Below are 20,899 nucleotides of genomic sequence, written 5' to 3'. Positions count from 1 at the left end.
CCAAAGACTGTCTCTGTATTCCTTTCCCATTTGAAAAAAATTCTAGTATGGATCTGCCGCATGGCGTGATCTCTTTTTCAGCGTATAGCCCGGCTGTACACATGCTAACATAAAGACTATAGACCCAATGACAATGACTCCTCAATCTACGCAAACTAATGGAACACAATGAGCAGTCCCCATTCAGAGGCCACAGTCGGGTCCAAAGAGTGACTAGGACCACCCCAGGGAGGACCCACCACACCAGCTCCCGCTGCCCAACTGCCTGCTCCTCCTGGTTGTGGGCAGTGACCCTGTGCTCACCATGTCTCGGCTTCGAAGCTAGCGGGAGCTCCCCTCACAGCACACAGCAGCTGCCCTCAGCACATTACACCCAAGCATTAAAGCCAGCTCAGCTACAGAGTGGAACCTGCAGCATGGGACCAAGAATAACTCCCCTCCTTTTCCTGCTGACAATTCTGCCTCAAGGCTCTGATTGGCTAGTGTGTCTTGAGTAACATGAGCAGACCAGAAATAGCACAGTGGGCCTGGCCCAGGCTTCCAGCCCAGGGCCAGTCCTTTTCCGGATCTGCAGAGCTTTTCATTTCCATAGCGCATGTGCCTGTCCTCCTATACTCAACCCCTTTGTCTTCTCACCCTGCCCCAGGGAGGACCAGCCACTCCAGCTCCTGCTGCTCAGCTGCCTGCTCCTCCCTAGGTGTGCAGTGACCACGCCTTCAATGCCTTGGGACTTTGGAGCTTGGCCCAAGCAGGCACTTGCCCTTCTTCCTCCTGGAAGCAAGGAAGATACCGTGGATGGCCCATTACTCAGCTGGCCATGGACTTATCCGTTGACCCCAATACTGCCCACAATATTAACACTTAAAGAGAGAGTTTAAGAAACAAGATTTTTATTTTGTGGCTTCATGCAGGGTTCAGGTAAACTGTAGCTACTTTTCCCTGGTACACATTGGGGAATACTGGGGGGTGGTTGGAAGCAAGAAACAGATTGTGTGTGTGTGTGTGTGTGTGCGCGTGTGCGTGTGCGTGTGCATGTGTGTCTAGCACAAACCAAAACAGAAACACAGCTGTATTAGTGAATGTTCTTTACATGAACAGAACTGTATAATGAAACTACATATATAGAAAGTGAGGGGAAAAAAAGAAAGTGGATATAAGGGCGTCGCAGTGGTGGCACTAGCCGTTAATCCCAGCAATTGCAAGGCAGAGGCAGGCAGATCTATGTGAGTTCGAGGCCAGCCTGGTCTACACAGTGAGTTCCAGGACAGCCAGAGCTGTTACACAGAGAAACCCTGTCTCTCAAAACAAAACAAAACAAACAAACAAAGAAATCAAAAAGTGGATTTAAGCCTGGCTGTGCTGCCACATGCCTTTAATCACTGCACTCAGGAGGTAGAGGCAGATACATCCTTGAGTTCAAGGCCAGCCTGGTGTACAGTGTGTCTTCAGAGTAGCTAACAACCTGCCCAAGGTTAACAAGTTCTGCAGGCTGTACACACTTGCTAGATTTGCTAAGAGGATGGAAAGAAGTAAAGTAACTAAGAGAGGGCTTGCTTGCCTGCGGGGATTAATGGTTGCTACAGGAGCATCGGGAGGGAAATAACCTCAGTGCCTGTCTTTTTATCTGATCATATGACCTCATCTGAAGCTCTCTGGGATGGAGGCACGGCCAATTTCCAAACTATGATTCTGCAGTGAGTGAGACAGACCAGTGTGTGGACACCCACAGAAGAATGTCATGTATAGGACACATAGTTTTATCATAAATGCCCTCAAGCCTGGAAAATGGAGGGAAAGGCAAACCTGTGTGAACCGTGTTTGTGTGCACTGAAGTGCAGCTGAAGGACCGAGGCAAGAATGAGGACCAGAGAAAGAGGGCAAAGCACTCCATGTTAATCCTTTCTTCAAAGCTCCCTCCTCAGGCTCCTCTCCAGGGAGTACCCAGAACTACAAAGAAACTGCAGGAATTAGCACGCTGACAACCACTCCAGTGTTGGCTGAGACACAGGGAGGTCCCCTGGTCAAGTTCCAGGAATGAGGGTGCGAGATGAGAGGCAGCCATGACACAGGCTCTCATGTCACCACCCTCTCCCTCCTGCACTAATGCTCTGTTTCCCTGTCATTCATGAAGTAGGGGCTGCTAAACTGAGCTCCCCACCCCCACCCCATACTCTGTGCACTGTCTGGGTAAGATAAGAACTCTGAAACCCCCAGTCAGGAGGTGGATCAGGAGTCCAAGGGCAGCTTCACCTTTGAGACCAGCTTACAATGTGAGACTCTTTCTCAAATAAGCAAACAGACAAAAATCCAGAAAGACAGTGCTTAAAGAAAATGATACTTTATTTACTGAGCCAAATATGAAGAATCAAGGCTCAAATAGTGAACACTGTGGAATAGTGAGTTTCATTGTGGGAGATGCTATGGGAACTTTTTAAAACAGAAGTAGGAGGAGGAGGAGGAGAGGAAGAAGGAGGAGGAGTAGGAGGAGGAGAAGAAGCAGAAGAAAAGAAGTAGAAGAAGAAGAAGAAGAAGAAGGAATAGAAGAATGACGACAACAACATCATAGTCAATCCATTTCTTAGTCCATTTGTGGCTCCAGGCTTCACACCATCATCTTATCCTCAGGACAGCCTGCATACCCTTCCCCTGTGTCCCCCCAGTACTGTGGTGCCAACGGTCAGTGATCAAATTACCAGCACCTGAGCTCTTGTCAGAGCCAGTTTCTCATATGGGGTCTTGATACAGGTCTATACAGCAAGTCACAGGCCAGCCAGGCCCACATAGTCAGACCCTGCCTCAACAACAAAAAGTTAAATAAAAATAATGTGTACACTTGAAAAAGCCCAAATAAATTCAGTTTACCATTCAATAGTATTTTCAAATGCCAGAACAGAAACTATAGACACAATTATGTCTCTGGAGTAACAGACAACATATTAACATGAACAACATATGAAAAATGGAAACTCACAAATCATTAAGAGGCAAAAACATCAGAGAAACCCTGTCTCAAAAAACCAAAAAAAAAAAAAAAAAAAAGAGGCAAAAACATGAGTAAGTACTTTAGTTATGAAAACCAATACCATATTTTTTAGACCATAGTATTCACTTTTATCCAACCAAAAGAGAGGGGAAATAAGGATGTGCTTTATGGTCCAATGGCTGTTTTTACTATTTTTCTTGTGTTTTACTGCTCTAAAAACTGGGTGTGTCTTATGGTCTCAAAAATAGGGTATCCCATGTTCATGTGCAAAGTTTTCTCTCAGTTGCAATCAACGGCAAACAAATTAACATGAAAATAGCATTTCACTAGAAGACTGCCTCTCCAAAAAAATGTTTTCATTGCAAGTGAAGGCAGCACTTAAGTTACCTAGCTCCTTGCAGGTCTCTGGGGTATCTTAGTTACAGGGATGGCTAGCAATGAGTGGGACTATATTTCCCAGTGTCCTTTGCAGCAAGCTGTGACCATGGGACTTCTCACTGTCCTACCAGTTACATCAGTGGAACATCTATGTCCTCTGAGTGCTTGGATTTCAACAGCTTGTACCTGCTTTTCCCTTGCATAAGCCAGAATACAAACAAATTCAAGACTCGGTTTCAGACAGGAAGCCATGTCACAGCTCTAGACTCTGGTAGTACTGCAAAGTGGGAGGAGCCAGAATAAATGACTGAAGCTAAGGGATCCTAGCAGGGGGACAACACACCTCCACATTTACATGAGCAAGGAAGAGACTTCTCCTGAGGAATGGTGAGAGCACAGTTCTAATCTCAGCCATTCAGGGGCCTAAGGTGGGAGACTGTTGTGACTCCAAGAGCAGCCTGAGCTACTAAGTGAGATCTAGGCTATCCTGAGCTACACTGAGACTGTCTCAAAATAACAATGATAATTAACAATCAACAATCATGATAATGGAAGCATCTATATTTTAGGCCACAAGTTTAATATTATTAGTAGTACAATTTATGTTTTTTATTTTATATGTATATACATATGTACATACAAATGTATGTATGTATGTATGTGTGTATGTTTATGTATGTTTGTATGTCTACATGTATATTCATTGTATGTAGCCCTGGTTGAACTGCAACTTGCAATGTAGTGCAGGCTGGCTTCAAACTCAGAAATCTGTCTGCCTCTGTCTCCTCAATTCTGTAATTTCATGTATGTACCACTATGTCCAACTTTTTTCTTTTATGGAAAAATATAGACAGCACCTTAACTAATGTGTTGGTCAATATATGTTTCTTTTGCATAATTGTGTTGAATTCTCACGCTCCCCTGGCACGAGCATGAATTCCATAAGTGTATCAGACACGTGGAGCGTTGCTATGGGAAGGCTACTCAGAGAAGCAAAAGTACAAACAGCTCACACTTCTAGGAAAAGAGGAGAACCCTGTGGTGTTTTCATGCTCTGCAATACTACATATCAGAGCATGTTTGGTATACTAATAAAGTAATGGCTGCTGATATTAATGGTATTGATATCATGAAATTAAGTAAATATGGAAAGTCACAGGAATATATATTGATGATCTCCAGTGCTAGAGATGGAAACTACATTTTTGTCCCTTCTAGACAAACACTTTACCACTAACCTAACAGCTTTACCATTTTTAAAATTTCATAATTGGAAAATTACAAAAATATATACATATATGCATATGTACATATGCAGACTCACGTTCTGAGCATCCAAAAATGTTAGCTCTGGTTATGAATATCCATAATTAAAACCTTTGATAGACCTTTACATTTCAAATATTACTAGCTACACACTGCACTCCTAGAGCACAGTGACAAGCCGACACACAAAAGGACCAAGCAGCTGCTCCCATCCTTACCTTCGACTTGGCTTTGCTTCTTGGGTACGATCTCCTTCTCATTTGAATCTGCTCTGTGTGACCCTTCTCCAGTTGCTCCGTACTTGCTTTCAAAGGACAATTTCTTTCTGCCAGTCCTCCTTGGAGAGGCAAGGCAATCTCCTCTTGGGCCTCTGCGCAGACACCAGCCAGTGCTGGGATCTTGCCAAGCCTGACACAGCTGCCTCCCATCCTGCCTGCTGAATGGAAGGGATGCAGCCCTGGGCTGTCGTTCAAAGGGATGGACGGCAGTTACCTTGCGAATTCGCGCAGGGGTTGTGTCAATGCCCAGAAGCACCTGCTTCAGCACAGTGGAGTTAATGTCTAAGGAGTCTACTTTGCATCCTGTTTCCCAGGTCTCCAGGCACCTGGGCTCTTTCTAGGCAGCCATTTGGCTCCTGCTGCCCCCTAGCGGCCACAAGGAAACATGACCCAGGAGCCATGCTCCTGCCCTCCATCCAATCTGGGCTATTTGTGCTAGGACTTTCTGGCAAAGAGAGAATGGCTGTTAGTGGCCAGGCCTGCCTAGGCCAGGTGTGACCCTGTGGTGGGAGGAGAGTCTAACCCTGATTCTTGGTCTTTGGTGGTTTTGGAAAATGTATGCCCTTTGTGGCCAACCCGAACAGGTTGGCCTCTGCTCATCCAGAGATCATCCTGAGCATGGGCCACCTGTGCCTTGCTCCTCTGTGGTCTGTAAGGGGGCTACATTGAAAAACCCTCTAAAATCTGGTGACACAGCTCTTTGTGCCATTCATGTGTACTACGATGAGGCTCTTATTCAGTGGTTGAAGTTCAGATTTAACTGTCACTCATAACATAGGAGGAAAACTTAACACTGTATTGTTTTGGGCCTCTGGTTTAGGCTTTGTCTTTGTTACTGTTGTATTGCTATGAAGAGACACAAGAGCTAAAGCAACTTATAAAAAAAAAGTATTTAACGGGGGGGGGGGGCTTGTGTGCACTGTCAGAGGATGAGGCCATGGCCATCATGAAGGCCAGCATGGCAAGAGGCACACACATGGCTGGGACAAGAGCTGGGAGCTTACATCAAGAGACAACAACAAAGACACACACAAACAGAGAGAGAGAGAGAGAGAGAGAGAGAGAGAGAGAGAGAGAGAGAGAGAGAGAAGAGAGAGGAGGGAGAGAGAGAGAGGGATGTTAGTGACTGTTTTAAAAGTGTGTTTGTTGTGTTTTCTCTCTTAAGCTGGCTAGCACCCAAATAACTGAGTCTGGCCTACTATATTTGTCTAGTAAGCTTGACTGCACAAGAACTGAGCAGTGTTAATCTTCTCCTGACACTCTATGCTAATCTGGCTTCCTCCCAGTGTGAATCCCCAGACACTTGCACTGTATGGATGTCTCTGCTCCAGCTGCTCATTTCTCATGGAGGCTGCTGGACCTCTGCTGTGGATGAATCCTCATAGTCCTCTCTCTTCCTTCTCCTCACCAAGGAGTGTGTGTGTGTGTGTGTGTGTGTGTGAGAGAGAGAGAGAGAGAGAGAGAGAGAGAGAGAGAGAGAGAGAGAGAATAAGAGAGAGAGCAGAGAAGAGGAGAGGAGAGGAGAGGAGAGGAGAGGAGAGGAGAGGAGAGGAGAGAAGAGGAGAGGAGAGGAGAGGAGAGGAGAGGAGAGGAGAGGAGAGGAGAGGAGAGGAGAGGAGAGAGGGGGCACCCATGGGAACCGCTGTTATTCAAACCATGTCAGTCCTATACTTGAAGCATCTACAGGCTAGGAAAGGATGGCTGCTTCCTCCCAGGTGTTGAGACCACTCTGGGTACCACAGTCAGCATCTGCCTGCAACCACAGCAACAGCAGCTCACCAGCTTCTGCACACACCAGTGCACACTATCATTATTATAATCTAGGCTAGTCAGCTTGGCTCTTGTACTTATTGTTGAGAGTCTTGTTGTATACCCAGCTGCCCTCATGGGAATCCTCCTGCCTGCAACACCACTCCCAGCTTTAATCAATTTTAATAGAAAATATTTAAAAATCAGAGACAGGATCTTACCTATCTTTCATCTCATCATGCTATCTGTGTTACACACTTATCTGGCTGTTATCATAAGATATCCTGACAAAGGCAATGTGAGAGTCATAGGGTTTATTCTGACTTCCAGTTGGAGAGGAAGTCCATCCCGGGGAACGCAAGACATTCGGAGCCTGATGTATTTGGTCCAGGGTCCAGAGGTTCAGAAGGTGAACACACCTCTTCAGCTTTTGTTTGCCTTTGTTCAGTCCAGGACCCCAGCCTATGGGATACAGCCACACACATGGCTATGGTGGGTTTCCCCATTCCAATGAACTTAATTTAGGAGATCTCTCACAGGCACGCTTTCCCTAGGCTTGTGTCCTGAATCCTAGGTCCCAGCAAGTTGACAACACCAACTAATACAGTGCCCAATCAACAGTCACTATAATATGTTGACTGATCATGGCTTAACATTACTCATTTTAGTATTAGTATCTACGGTGAGCACTTTACACACATTCCCACAAGAACACAGAAGTTGGGCATTACTGCACTAATAATACCAGCGAGAATCAGAAGACAACATGCTTGGTAACTAAGATCTAACAAGAAGAAATGTGCAAGGCTCATCTTCCTGAATACTTTGGCTTGTGCTATAGCTTCCAGGCAAACACCTGTATTTTTGAATTTAAAGATTTTTTTATTATTATGTATACAGTGCTCTGCCTTCATGTACAGAAGAAGGCATCAGATCACATTATTGATGGTTGTGAGCCTCCATGTGGTTCCTGGGGAATGAACTTATGACCTATGGAAGAACAGTCCGTGTTCTTAACCACTGAGCCATCTCTCTAGCCCATAAACAACTCTTTCAATCTTGAGTTGTTGTTGCTTTTTCTTTCTTTGTTTGTTTGTTTGTCATTTTGTGTTTGTTTGCTTATTTTGGGACACCGGTTTTAAAAAGAAGAGTAGAGAATATCTTACTCTACACTGAGAGAATGTTGTCTTGTGTGGACAGTGGGGTATTGACTTTACATGGGGAATTCCAGGGGCTTTTAACACCTGCAAACAGGATGCTGTAGGTTCTCCTATGGACTCCCAGCCACATTCAGAACCTGCCTTTACCCAGAGTCTCCCACTGTGGACTGCTGATGTCTAAAGTTGAGATGACAGATTTGTGTTGTTTAAAACTGTCATCCTTTCAGCAGTTAAAAAAACTGCTGCTCTGGAAGTACCAGGAAATTTTCCTTACATAGACTTAGTTCCTTGTTTCTGCTCTGTAGGACGTGCTTCTGTTCTTTGCCTATTCTCAGAATGACAGGAGGGGATATGTTCCTGTTGCTGTGGACTAGGGGCTGGGCAGCTTCCTTCATTCCTTACTAATGGTAGTATCACCCTGTTCTCGGTCTCCTCAGTGCGGCTGTATTATTGCAGGTTTTGCTATTTCAAGGGAACCAGCTCTAGTTCCCTTTATTGTGTCCTTCTGTGCACGTGGAAGTGTTTCTAACAAGAGAGTAAGTTGATAACTGGCTGGTATTCACCCAAGGACCCTCTTGAAGGGAGCAACATTGTAGATTGTAGGGAGCATAGCTCATTTCTATCCTTGCCTGTGTGGAATTGCTCATGGGAGTGGATCTGCAGCTACATAGTCCACAGCAACACATATCAACACAAATTTCTGTCAATAAATGTTGTACTTCAATTTTGACTATTTGAGAATTACATAATGGCACCTTCTTTAATTTCAACATGTGTTTCCCTATGGGTCCCCCAGAATGCATGTATGTTGTTGGTAGTTTGTTTGTTCTTTTCCTTACACAGGATGGTGTGGAACAGTGTGGGAGAGACAGGCCTGATTGCTCAGCACAATGCCTCATGGGAAAGCATCACTGGAGTCTTATAGCATTTGCCTATTAAATATGATTATTAAACTGAATCAACTTGAAGTGCTGTTCACATAGGGATCTACTCAATGAGTCCTTGTGAAGGAGGTACAGATTGTTCTCACTTACATAATTTATTTTTTTAAAGATTTATTTATTTTATTTATTGCATATGAGTGCTTTATCTGCAGAAGAGGGTATCAAATTACATTATAGATGGCTGTGAGCCACCATGTGGTTGCTGGGAATTGAACTCAGGACCTCTGGAAGAGCAGACAGTGCTCTTAACCACTGAGCCATCTCTCCAGCCCCTCACTTACATAATTTAAATGTTACTTAAGGCTACAGAAGTGCTCAGACTTGGATGTGACTTTGACAAAGGTCTCCTGCATCGCGTTGTTGTTCATGTGGTAATCACATGTTGATGTCACAGATGCACTTTTCAGTAAGCAGCAAACACAGTTTTACCCAGCTCCCCTATGAGGAAAGGAAAGCTAACAAGGAGGATGCCACCACGACCTCCTTTACAAGTACTAAATCCTCAGAAACAAGCATATTGATAGACAATCACTTGTCAGTGGTGAATCCGGCATTTACTCCCAGGGTGCTCAGCTTGAAGAGTGTGAGATGACGCCTCACTGGTTAAAGGACCTGTGTAGAGGCATTTGTGCTCCTCCTGTAGTTCTGGGCTCTGAGATGCTCCTCTGGGCCAGAGAGCAAGGCAGAAAAGAGCTGATATACAGGCTAGTCACTGTGGTACCTCTGCCTCCCTCTAGTGGACTTATCCTGAATTGCATGGGGGAGAAGCACAGCTCCTCAGAACTGCATACATAAAAGGCTATAAGAAGTGGCTTTCTTCAGTTCACCTTATAAAGCTTATTGCAGTCCATGCGTTTATTCATATCATGGGGGTGGGACAACTGCTTGCTTTCCCAGAACACTCTTGGAGGTCAGAGGACATCTTGGGTGACTTGATTCTGTCCTTTTGTCCTGTGGGGCTCAGGGATTTCACTGAGGTTTTGGATTTTCCAGTGACCAGCTCACCAGGCTGAGCCCTGTCATGTGTCCCCTATTTGATTTGAAATTATCAAATGCGCCAGATTCTCAGGTAATCATGCAGTGACAACAGGAAGGCATTTTCCCTCATCCTAGTAGGATAGTATGGAAACTGTCTTTTGAAGAGACACAAAAACACAGATGTGCTCTCTCCTCCAGCCGAGCAAGATGCCCAAGGGAAAGAAAGCCAAGGGGAAGAAGGTGGCCCCGGCCCCCGCCGTGGTGAAGAAACAGGAGGCCAAGAAGGTGGTCAACCCTCTGTTTGAAAAGCGGCCCAAGAACTTCGGCATCGGGCAGGACATCCAGCCCAAAAGAGATCTCACTCGCTTCATCAAATGGCCCCGCTACATCAGACTGCAGCGGCAGAGGGCCATCCTCTACAAGCGGCTCAAGGTACCTCCCGCCATTAACCAGTTCACCCAGGCCCTGGACCGGCAGACAGCTGCCCAGCTGCTTAAGCTCGCGCACAAGTACAGGCCAGACACAAAGCAGGAGAAGAACATAAGGCTGCTGGCGCGAGCGGAGAAGAAAACCGCTGGGAAAGGGGACGTCCCGACTAAGAGACCACCTGTCCTTCGAGCAGGGGTCAATACAGACACTACCTTGGTGGAGAACAAGAAGGCTCAGCTGGTGGTGATTGCCCATGATGTAGACCCCATTGAGCTGGTGGTCTTCCTGCCTGCCCTATGTCAAAAGATGGGGGTCCCCTACTGCATCATCAAGGGAAAGGCCAGGCTGGGGCGGCTGGTCCACAGGAAGACTTGCACCACTGTTGCCTTCACACAAGTTAACTCAGAAGACAAGGGTGCTCTGGCTAAGCTGGTAGAAGCTATCAGGTCAATTATAACGACAGATATTTCAAGATTTCCTTGAGGTTGATAGGTGAATAATATTCCAGTGTGTAAATATACCACAGTTTCTTTATCCATTCTTCAGTTGAGGGACATCTAGGTTGTTTCCAGATTCTGGATATTACAAATAAAACTGCTATCAACATAACTGAGCAAATGTCCTTGTTGTGTGGTTGGAGAATCATTTGGGCATATGCCCAGGAGTCGTATAGATGGGTCTGGAGGTAGCACTATTCCCAATTTTCTGAGAAAAGATAAGATTGATTATCAAAGTAGTTATACAAGTTTGTAATCCCACCAACATAGGAGGTGTGTTGCCCTTTCTTCACATCCTTGCCAGCATGTGATGTCACTTGAGTTTTTGATTTTAGCCATTGTAAGATGGAATCTCAAAGTTGCTTGATTTGCATTTCCCTGATGACTAGGGACATTGAGCATTTCTTTAACTGTTTTTTGGCCATTCAATATTCCTTTGTTGGGAACTCTCTGTTTAGTTCTGTACCCCAGTTTTAATTGTATTGTTTGACTTGGTAGTTTTTAATTTCTTATATTCTTTATATATAATTTGGATATTAGGGGATATTAGCCCTCTGTCAGAAAGAGGTCAGGTTAGTTTTTTAAAGTGATGCTGTTATAAAATGGGTCCATTCTTTATTTTTCAAATGTTTTTAAAAATAATATTGGAATCTTCTTCACAGAAAAAATCTGTGCACTCAGCATTAAAAGTACAATATTTTGAAATTTTTATTTTGGTTATTGGGGCTATATGTAATTCTTGCCAAGACTGCATAAAACCCAGTGCTTGTAACAGAATTTATTAATGTGTCAGGAGAAAAAAAATCCCAGCATGGAAAGTATACGAAGAGTTTGCGCCTTCAAGAAATAGTGGATAAGCCTGCAGTGGTGGCACGTGCCTTTAATCTCACCACTTGGGAGGCAGAGGCAGGTGTATCTCTGTGAGTTCAAGGCCAGCCTGGTCTACAGAGCTAGTTCCTGGATAGCCATAGTTGTTACACAGAGAAATTCTGTCTAACCCCCCCAAAGGGTAGGATAAACAAAACCATTTACAGTAACAAGAAAGAGTTATAAATTGGGATATTGGAAAGTAACCACAAGCTATGAGACACATGGAAAAAGGAATACAGAGGTGAACAAATATTTTCTTCTAAATGTAGACAAAGTGTCTTGTGATATCCCCAGAAGACCAGATGACCATCTGATGGGGGTCTCAGAGGACAGCCTATCAGTCTCTTTCTGGTAAGTCACTCTTGCCTGGGTCATGGGATTCCATCACTATTACACCTGGGAAGGGTCATCATGTCTCAGTCAAAAGGCCTTTCTTTCTCTGTACTTTTGGAAAGAAAGATGAATAGAAACCAAACTGGCCATAATGTGGGGCTCTGGGTATCATTTTCTGAATCCCAGCAAAATATCAATAGACTAACAAAATGGCAAAATAGGATACCAAAGAGCAAGCCTTTCTTTCTTTCTTTCTTAAAATATTTATTTATTTATTTATTATGAACACAGTGTTCTGCCTGCATGTACTCCTGCAGGCCAGAAGAGGGCACCACATCTCATTATAGATGGTTGTTAGTCAGTATGTTATTGCTGGGAACTGAACTCAGGACGTTTGGAAAAGCAGACACTGCTCCTTAACCTCTGAGCCATCTGCCCAACTCTACCTTCCTAGTTTTCGTACCTGGTTGTGAGAAGTCATGATATGGGGTCTTGATACTACTGGTCTATATAGGAAATACCAGGCCAGCCAGGGCCACATAGTAAGACCCTACCTCAACAACCACAAGTTAAATAAAAATAATGGGCGCACTTGAACAAATCAAAATAAATTCAGTTTATCAGACAGTAGTGTATGCTCAATTTTCTTAACCAATACATTTTATTAACAACTTAGTGACCAAGCATATGTCACTTATAACCCGACTAACCAAAACAATAGGAAATGAGGATTCATGGACCCAATAACAAAACTGTAAGGATATCAGTTCCGAGGAACAATTCTCCTGGCACAATCTGGAAGATTTCTTCTGCTGAATCCTAGAGTAATCAGAACCTGGAACCTCAGCAGGAGCTGGAGCCCCAAACCCTTCCCTCAAGCAGTTCTCTCTAGGAGCGTCTTGAACTGCAACGATGAACAGCCAAAACTATCCCAAGTCTCCAAAAAGCCCCGCCTCAGTTCTGGGCTCATTTATATATCTCCTCCCAGAGTCTGGTCACAGGATCTTTTTTTTTTTTTTTCCGAGACAGGGTCTCTCTGTGTTAGCCTGGGCTGTCCTGGACTCACTTTGTAGACCAGGCTCGCCTCGAACTCACAGCGATCCACCTGCCTCTGCCTCCCGAGTGCTGGGATTAAAGGCGTGGGCCACCACGCCCAGCAACACAGGATCTTTTCAACTGGCAACAATTAAGTTCCCGCATGAGGTGGTTGGTCTTCTAGTGGATTAACCTCACCTGTTCTCTCACAAGACCCTTCCAATCCTGCACTTGGGATCCTAAAACACAGGTTTATCTCTCCTTCACAGTAGTATTTTCAAATGAGAAACACAGCTCAAATTTCTAGGAAAAGTGGAAGTTCCCTGTGGTGCTTCCATGTCCTGCAATACTACATATCAGAGAATATTTGGTGTACTAATGAAATAATGGCTGCTGGTATTAATTAGTTATTGATATGATAAAATTAAGTAAATACTGAAAGTCATTGGAATATATACTGATTACTCCCAGTGCTAGAGATGGAAACTACATTCCTGTCCCTTCTAGACAAACACTTTACCACTATCCTACAGCCTTTGCATTGTTTAACCTCATATTTTGAAAATTACAAATATATATGTGCACATATACATATGCCGCTCTGGTTATGAGTATCCATCGTTAAAATTAACAACCTTTGATAGACATTTACATTTCAAATATTACTAGCCACACACTGCGCTCCTGGAGCACAGTGACAAGCCGACACACAAAAGGACCAAGCAGCTGCTCCCATCCTTACCTTCGACTTGGCTTTGCTTCTTGGCTACGATCTTCTTCTCATTTTTGAATGTGCTCAGTGTGACCCTTCTCCAGCTGCTTCGGACTTGCTTTCAATGGACAATTTCTTTCTGCCAGTCCTCCTTGGAAAGCTAAAGGAATCTCCCTTTGGCCTCTGTTCAGACTCCAGCCAATGCCGGGCTCCTGCCGTGCAGGCCACAGTTGCCTCCAGTCCTGACTGCTAAATGGAAGGGATGCAGCCTTGGGCTGTCGTTCAAAGGGATGGATGGCAGTTACCTTTCGAATTCGCTCAGCGGTTTCGAAGGGCAGCGGGGGTGTTAATGCTCAGAAGCATCTGCTTCAGCACAGTGGAATTACTGTCTAAGGAGGCTACTCAGCATCCTCTGCTTCCCAGGTCTCCAGGCACCTGGGCTCTTTTTCTAGGCTGCCATTTGGCTCCTGCTGCCCCCTAGCGGCCACAATGATACATTCCCTAGAAACCATGCTCCTGCCCTCCAACCAATCAGTGCTGTTTGTGCTGGGACTCTGGCAGGGAGAGAATGGCTCTTTCTGCCCTAGACTACCTAGGCCAGGTAGGGGCCCTGTGGTGGGAGGAGACAGCACTCATGAGCCTAACCCTGGCCTCTGCTCTTGGGTCGTCCTGGAAAATGTCTGCCTTTTGTGGCCAAGCCGAACAGGTCCCTGTCATCCTGAGGTTGATGAAAGCATTTAACTGGGGGACTGTGTACACTGTCAGAAGATGAGGCCATGACCATCCTGAAGGTGAGCATGGAAACAGGCACACATATGGCTGGAATAGCAGCTGGGAGCTTTTATCATGAGACAAAAACAAAGAGACTGAAAGACACACTCACACACACACACACACACACACACACACACACAGAGAGAGACAGACAGAGACAGAGGCACAGGGAGGTAGAGACAGAGTGACAGAGAGGCAGAGACAGAGAGAGATGTTAGTGACTGTTTTACAAATGTGTGTGTTCGCGGGATGGCCGACGAAATGGACATCATTAATGTGAACCTGAGCCAGCTAGGCAGCAGCTGAGGAGGGGCAGGGGTCACAGGGCAGCCACAGTGGAACACTGCATTCAACCGTGCGGGTGAACCGACGTTGTGGGCCCTTGAAACCTGCCTGCCATCGCTCTTTTTTTGGCGCTGTAGACCTTAGCAGAAACCAGCCTGCACCATAGAGCAGACCTAAACAGCTCCCTGACAAGTAGCAGCAGGACCTGTTCCACAGAGGCTTCTGGGGTGGAGCCGGCATGGAGATGGGTGAGAAGCTGCTGGTGTCAAACGTCGGAGTGCCAGACGCTGGTATTCAGGAACTCTTTGCTGAATTTGGAACGTTGAAGAGAGCAGCTGTGCACTAAGATCACTCTGGATGAAGTTTAGGGACAGCAGATGAACGGAAGCCCAACGCCCTGAAGGCTATGAGCAGTATAACGGTGTCCCTCCGGATGGCCATCCTATGACATTCAGCTTGTCACATCATAACGTGATACACAGAGAAGTCCTGCACGAAAGCATTGATAGAAGTATCATGGCAGGAAACCGTGGATCGGGGGTTTTCGTCACAGAGGCAGAAGAAGAGGAACTCGTGGAGGAAGCCAAGGAAGAGGTAGAGGCATTTGCGGGAACTCAAAGCAACATTTTTCTGTTGAGGAGCAGGATGTACAGCTGGATGCTTAGAAGGCAAGGATGGACACCAGCTACACAGCTGAGCAAATCCGCACGCGTAACTGGACTCAGGAGCCTTGGCCATGATCTCTAGAGGGAAGGATGGCAACTGCACTATGTGGGCAATAGTGGGTTTGTTTCTCGGATTTCCCCCCACTCTTTGAAAATAGAGTCTAAAAACTCACGTAAAGGCTTTCCCCTCCCCCTTTTAAAATTCTGAAACAGACCTGTTATGGACTGAGGTATTTCTGAGGTAAGTTTTACTGATTGCAGTTGGGGAGAAGGTGTCACTTGCACTTTTGCCATAATAAAATAGAAATGTGTGCAAAAAAATAAAAAATAATAAAAAATAAAATGTCTGTTTTTGTTGTGCTTTCTCTATTCAACTGGCTAGCATGCAAATAATTGAGTCTGGCCTACTATATTTGTCTAGTAAGCTTGACTGCATAAGAACTGAGCAGTGTTAATCTTCTCCTGACACTCTTTGCTAATCTGGCTTCCTCCCAGTGTGAATCCCCAGACACTTGCACTGTATGGATGTCTCTGCTCCAGCTGCTCATTTCTCATGGAGGCTGCTGGACCTCTGCTGTGGATGAATCCTCTAAGTCCTCTCTCTTCCTTCTCCTTCCCGAGCTGCCAGGAAGTCCATTCCTATTCCCTGCTTGGCTTAGTGATTGGCTGTTAAGCTGTTTTAATGGTATTAGGAGAGGACAATTGGGGAACAAAGTTTAGACACCCTGAAGACAGTATATTCTCAGAACAAAGATTGCACCTAGCTTTGGGGGAGGGAAGCAGAGAAATAAACATTTGAATCTTTACACAGTACACATTGACATAATGTCTATGAGAGAAACAGAAGGTAGTGTCCAATTTTAAGTGAGGATATACCATGTGTGTCTCTATGGATCTGGGTTAACTCACTCAGTATGATCATTTCTAGTTCCATCCATTTGCCCACAAATTTCAGGATTTCCTTGTTTTTAATAGCTGAGTAGTATTCCATAGTGTAAATGTGCCAAGTTTCTTTATCCATTCTTCCACAGAGTGACATCCAGGTTGGCATTCCAAATAAGGCAGCTATGAACATGATTGAGCTATGGCGTCCATCTTAAGGAAAAAAGACACCTAGTTAAAAGAAAACTGATTGTATCATAATGCTAATTTTTAGTTCTTATAAAAGTTGTTGTTTGCTCACTTTGTTTGCTCTCTACCAGATAGACGAAAATGCTGCCTTGAGTACACACGAGGTACTTAATGTTCCTTTTTTTGTTTGTTTTGGTTTTTCGAGACAGGGTCTTTCTGTGTAGCCTTGGCTGTCCTGGACGTGCTTTGTAGAGCAAGCTGGGCTCGAACTCACAGTGATCCGCTTGCCTCTGCCTCCCGGGTGCTGGGATTAAAGGCGTGCGCCACCACGCCCGGCTCTACTTAATGTTTCTTATATTCTCTTCTAATAATCATTTTAACGTTAATATTGTTAAATGTGTTGACAAAACAGGACACATTGGTGGTACATCTCCTACTCCTGGCCTTGTAGTAAGGAGGCTGACCCATGAGAATCAAGAGGTCCAATGGAGCCTTGACTAATAACTGACATGCAAACCAGGCTGGATAACAAACAACATCTCAAGGGAATTGTGAAAATATGAAAACTAAAACCAGCACAACTACCCACCACCTTTTCACAGACACCACTACAGGAAAAGTATGATCACAACCTGACTTATACATAAATGAACAATGGACCACTTAGATGATGGGATCCCGTTCAATACACTGCAGCAGGAAAATATCTGTCACCACGGGACAGTGCAGTGCAAACAGAAGATGAAGAGAAGGCACAGGAAGCATGTAAGGATGTCCTAATAAAGTCTGTAAATGGATTTGCCACGTGATATCTAAAGTCTTTCTCAAAGCATTCATACAAATAGGGTTTTCTCATATATGAGTTCTTTCCTACTGCCTGACATCAAAGGTGTTAAAATACTTCAGAGCTAGGGACATGGCTGAGGAAGTTCATTCCCAGGACCAAGGTGAGGTTCTTGATAACTTCCTGTAACTCCTGCTACAAGATTAAAAGGATTAATCCTCTTGGAAACCAGCAAACAGGTACACACATGCTCAGTCTCTCTCTCTCTCTCTCTCTCTCTCTCTCTCTCTCTCTCTCTCTCTCTCTCTCCCCCTTTCTCCCCTTCTCCTTCTCTGTCTCTCTCCCTCTCTCTGTAACACACACACACACTCACATGCACACTGACATAATTAAATTAAAAGAAGTAGTTAAGCAAATATTTTTACCCATGAATGTTTTTCTCATTCGTTTCTGTAACTCAGGTGTTGAGGCACCTAAAGGCTTGCTTACCTACAGAGTTTTCCTCTATCATAAATTGGTTCATGTAACAGAGAGCAAGCATGTAGGCTTGAAGTCAGAGAAATCAATCCTTCTCAGTTGGTGGTATCATTTGGGAAGACTTAGGAAATGCTGCCCTGCTGGAGGAAATACAGCACTTGGCATACACAACTTTCTCAGTTCCCACTCTCTGCTTCATGCTGCAGGTGCAAGGTGTGAGCTCTGAGCTTCCTGCTTGGACCCCCAATATATCACACTTGTTGCATTGCTGCTTTCATAATAATCCCATATCCCACTAACCATAAGCCAAATTAAACTTATAAATTAACCTTACAAGGCAACTTATAAGTTACCTTAGACATTATGTTTGGTGACAGCAACAGAAAAGTCACTAACACACAACATAAAGTTTTACACCTGGATGCGTTATTTTAGGTAATTGAAGGGAAGTGTGAAAGCTAAGTGAGTTACCTTATTGTTAAATTCACCGGGCGCTGTCCATAGGAGTTTGTAGTCCAAAGATAACAGAGAGGGGCACCATGCTGTTAGAATAGGTTGTTGATGCATGTCCCATTCTTTTCTCCAAAATAAATATTCCATGTAACTCAATGGAAGTCTGTACGCTGTAGATCTTACCAAATACTTTCTAGTGATAGACTCCTGACAGTAGGAATCTTTTCAGGTCCTCAAAAACACTGTGATATGCAAAGGTTTTAACACACTGATTACACACTAAAGGTTTTGTGTTTGTTTTTGCTTTTGGTGTTTCGAGACAGGTTTTCTCTGTGTAGCCTTGGCTATCAGAGACTCATTTTGTAGACCAGAGTGGCCTCAAACTCACAATGACCTACCTGCTTCTGCCTCCCAAGTGCTGGGATTAAAGGTGTGAGCACACTGAAGATTTTAATATTGTGTACAGAAACCATGATGTGCAAAATATTATCACACCGACTACAATTATGGGTTTTCTCTGCAGCACGACTTCTTCTCAATATTGCCAAGACTACTGCTACATGCAAAGACTTTACTACATCGCTTATTCCTATGCACACAGCTCCACTACATGTTCCTTCTGCATTAGTAGGTAAGGGTACTGTGAGAAGGCTTTGCCACATTGATTATGTTTATAGGGTTTCTCTCCAATGTATGTTCTTTTATTTATTCGAAGATGACAGTGGTTTACAAATGTTGGCAACAAGGAGGGGAAAGCCTGTCTTAAGTATTGTTTTTTTGTTGTCAGCCTCTGTCTTCCCTAATGTTACTATTGCTGCAAAGAAACATGACCAAAAGGCAAGTTGTAAGAAGTTTATTCAGGGTACACTTCCAGATTGTATTCTATCACTGGGGCAAGCAGGCATGGAAGTCAAGCAGGGCTGGAAACTGGAGGCAGGAGCTGATGCAGAGGACATGGAGGGAAGCTGCTTAGTTGCTTGCCTTCCTTGGCTTGATCAATCAGCCTTCTTTGAGAAGCTAGGACCACCAGCCCAAAGGGGGCAACACCAACTATAGACCTTCCCCCATGGATCACTAACAGAGAACATGCCTTACAGCTGGATCTCATGGAGGCATTTGCTCACCTGAGGTTCTTCATGCCTGATGACTCTAGCTTGTGACAAATTGCAACACAAAACCCATCAATACAGCTTCCATTTAATCACAGGTTGAAATGAAACTCAAGTTCCCAGGTCCTAGGAGAGCTGTGGACTTCACCATAGCTGACCAGATTTCATTAGTCATCTTTGTACCTCAATGCGGTACAAAGCGGCTCTGTTGAGGAGAGGTCCTTGGGATTGGGAGGTCTTGAAGCATTGGTGAACAGAGATAAGCAAGTGACAAACAGAGCAACACAAAATTGAGTGTATTATGCAGCTAAGTAGTCTCTGTTGTTAAACATACACCTCAAAAGCAGGGGGGCTTGTGGTTACATTTTCCCACAGAACAGATTCAAGGAAGTCAGTGAGCAATCAGGCACACACAGTTCAGGTGCAGAATGCAAAGTTGTTGTGTTGTCATCTTTTGAACTACAACTTAGAATGAAACAATACAAGGTACAGAACACACAGCAAAGACATCGTCACTTGTACGTTATTGGCCTGGGATCAATATGTATGTGTTCCCTTTGTCCAGGGTCAACGTTCTACCCCTAACGAAACCTGAGTCTAGAATGGTGTGCCACGACAGTTTTTTTCCTTTTCTTTAGTTCCATCACCTCACATCTGAGGATCATGATTTGGAATTTTTGAAATCCACTCTTTCTTTGTAAGCCATAATATAACTTATTAACTAATGATTAATTTCTACTTACGCCTCTTTCAATAAGAGGAGGTGAAGCAGAACTACTCTGGACGTGGGCAGGACCTGGTTGCAATCCCGAGTCAGGGTCGGGTCATCTCAAAGGAACGCTCCTGGTAAAATGTCCAGATTTGGGAGTGAAGTAGAGGTAATATGAAAGAATAGATTGGGGGCTGGAGAGTTGGCTCAGTGGTTAAGAGAACCATCTGCCTTTCCAAAGGTCCCCAGTTCAATTCCCATCACCCACATGGCAGCTCACAACTGTCTGTAAATCCAAGATCTAACACCCTCACACAAATGCACGTAAATTTAAAAATAAAAAAAAGAAAAGAAAGAATAGATTCCAGCACAATGAGGAAAAAGAACTTCAGGTTTTCTCCTGGCAGAAACATAAGCGCCAGTCCAGGACACGCTCCCCTTTTGAGAGGTCCTGGCATCAGGCCTGTGTAGTATTTGTAATACAGACTCCACTGGAGGGAGGAGTAATGACTCCTCCTAACCACAGCTTTTACTCATCTTTTATTCCTCAAAACATAATGCCTCTTGTTAATCACACACACACACACACACAGACACACACACACACACACACACACACACACACACAAACACAAACAAATCAAAATAAAACAAATGGGTATGATTGGTTAGAGTGTAAACCCTACATCTGGTTTCCGTTGACATACATCACCTGCATAAGGAAAGGCCCTATCCCTAAATCCTGATGGGTGGCGAAATGTAGCTGTAACTTGCCTCAGATGATTATGGTTTTCAAGTTTAAAAGGTCTCTAACGTTCTAGCTCAGGAGCGGAGGTCTGTGTGTTGTAGTCAGCTCCCATGTATGTTCAGTGGCCCTGATCAATCAGTAGTGCCTTGATTACTATACACTCTTCTGTGTTTCATTGACTTGGGGGTGTGAGTTGTGTTGGATCTCAGTAG

The 20,899-nt window shown here is 44.4% G+C and overlaps 2 protein-coding genes across 2 annotated transcripts in view; one reads left to right on the top strand and one right to left on the bottom strand.

The window, feature by feature from the left end:
• The window catches only part of LOC311583834 (uncharacterized protein), a 249,954-nt gene that overhangs the window by 41,622 nt on the left and 187,433 nt on the right, over nt 1-20,899 (bottom strand). The gene's annotated exons all lie outside the window — the stretch shown is intronic.
• On the top strand, nt 9,932-10,672 carry LOC311583856 (large ribosomal subunit protein eL8-like). The gene has a single exon (XM_084757774.1). It carries the CDS (start codon nt 9,944-9,946, stop codon nt 10,646-10,648), a length of 705 nt encoding a protein of 234 aa, XP_084613900.1. The 5' UTR covers nt 9,932-9,943; the 3' UTR covers nt 10,649-10,672.

Source organism: Acomys minous (assembly GCF_964271855.1).
Source record: "Acomys minous genome assembly, chromosome: 14".
In the NCBI taxonomy this organism is placed as follows: domain Eukaryota; kingdom Metazoa; phylum Chordata; class Mammalia; order Rodentia; family Muridae; genus Acomys; species Acomys minous.
Note: the sequence above shows the minus strand (reverse complement) of the source record. Positions and strands in the feature narration are given on the sequence as shown.

Bases quoted from the DNA above. Each gene is read 5' to 3' on its own strand.
- LOC311583856 (XM_084757774.1), top strand. From the start codon at position 9,944: ATGCCCAAGGGAAAGAAAGCCAAGGGGAAGAAGGTGGCCCCGGCCCCC.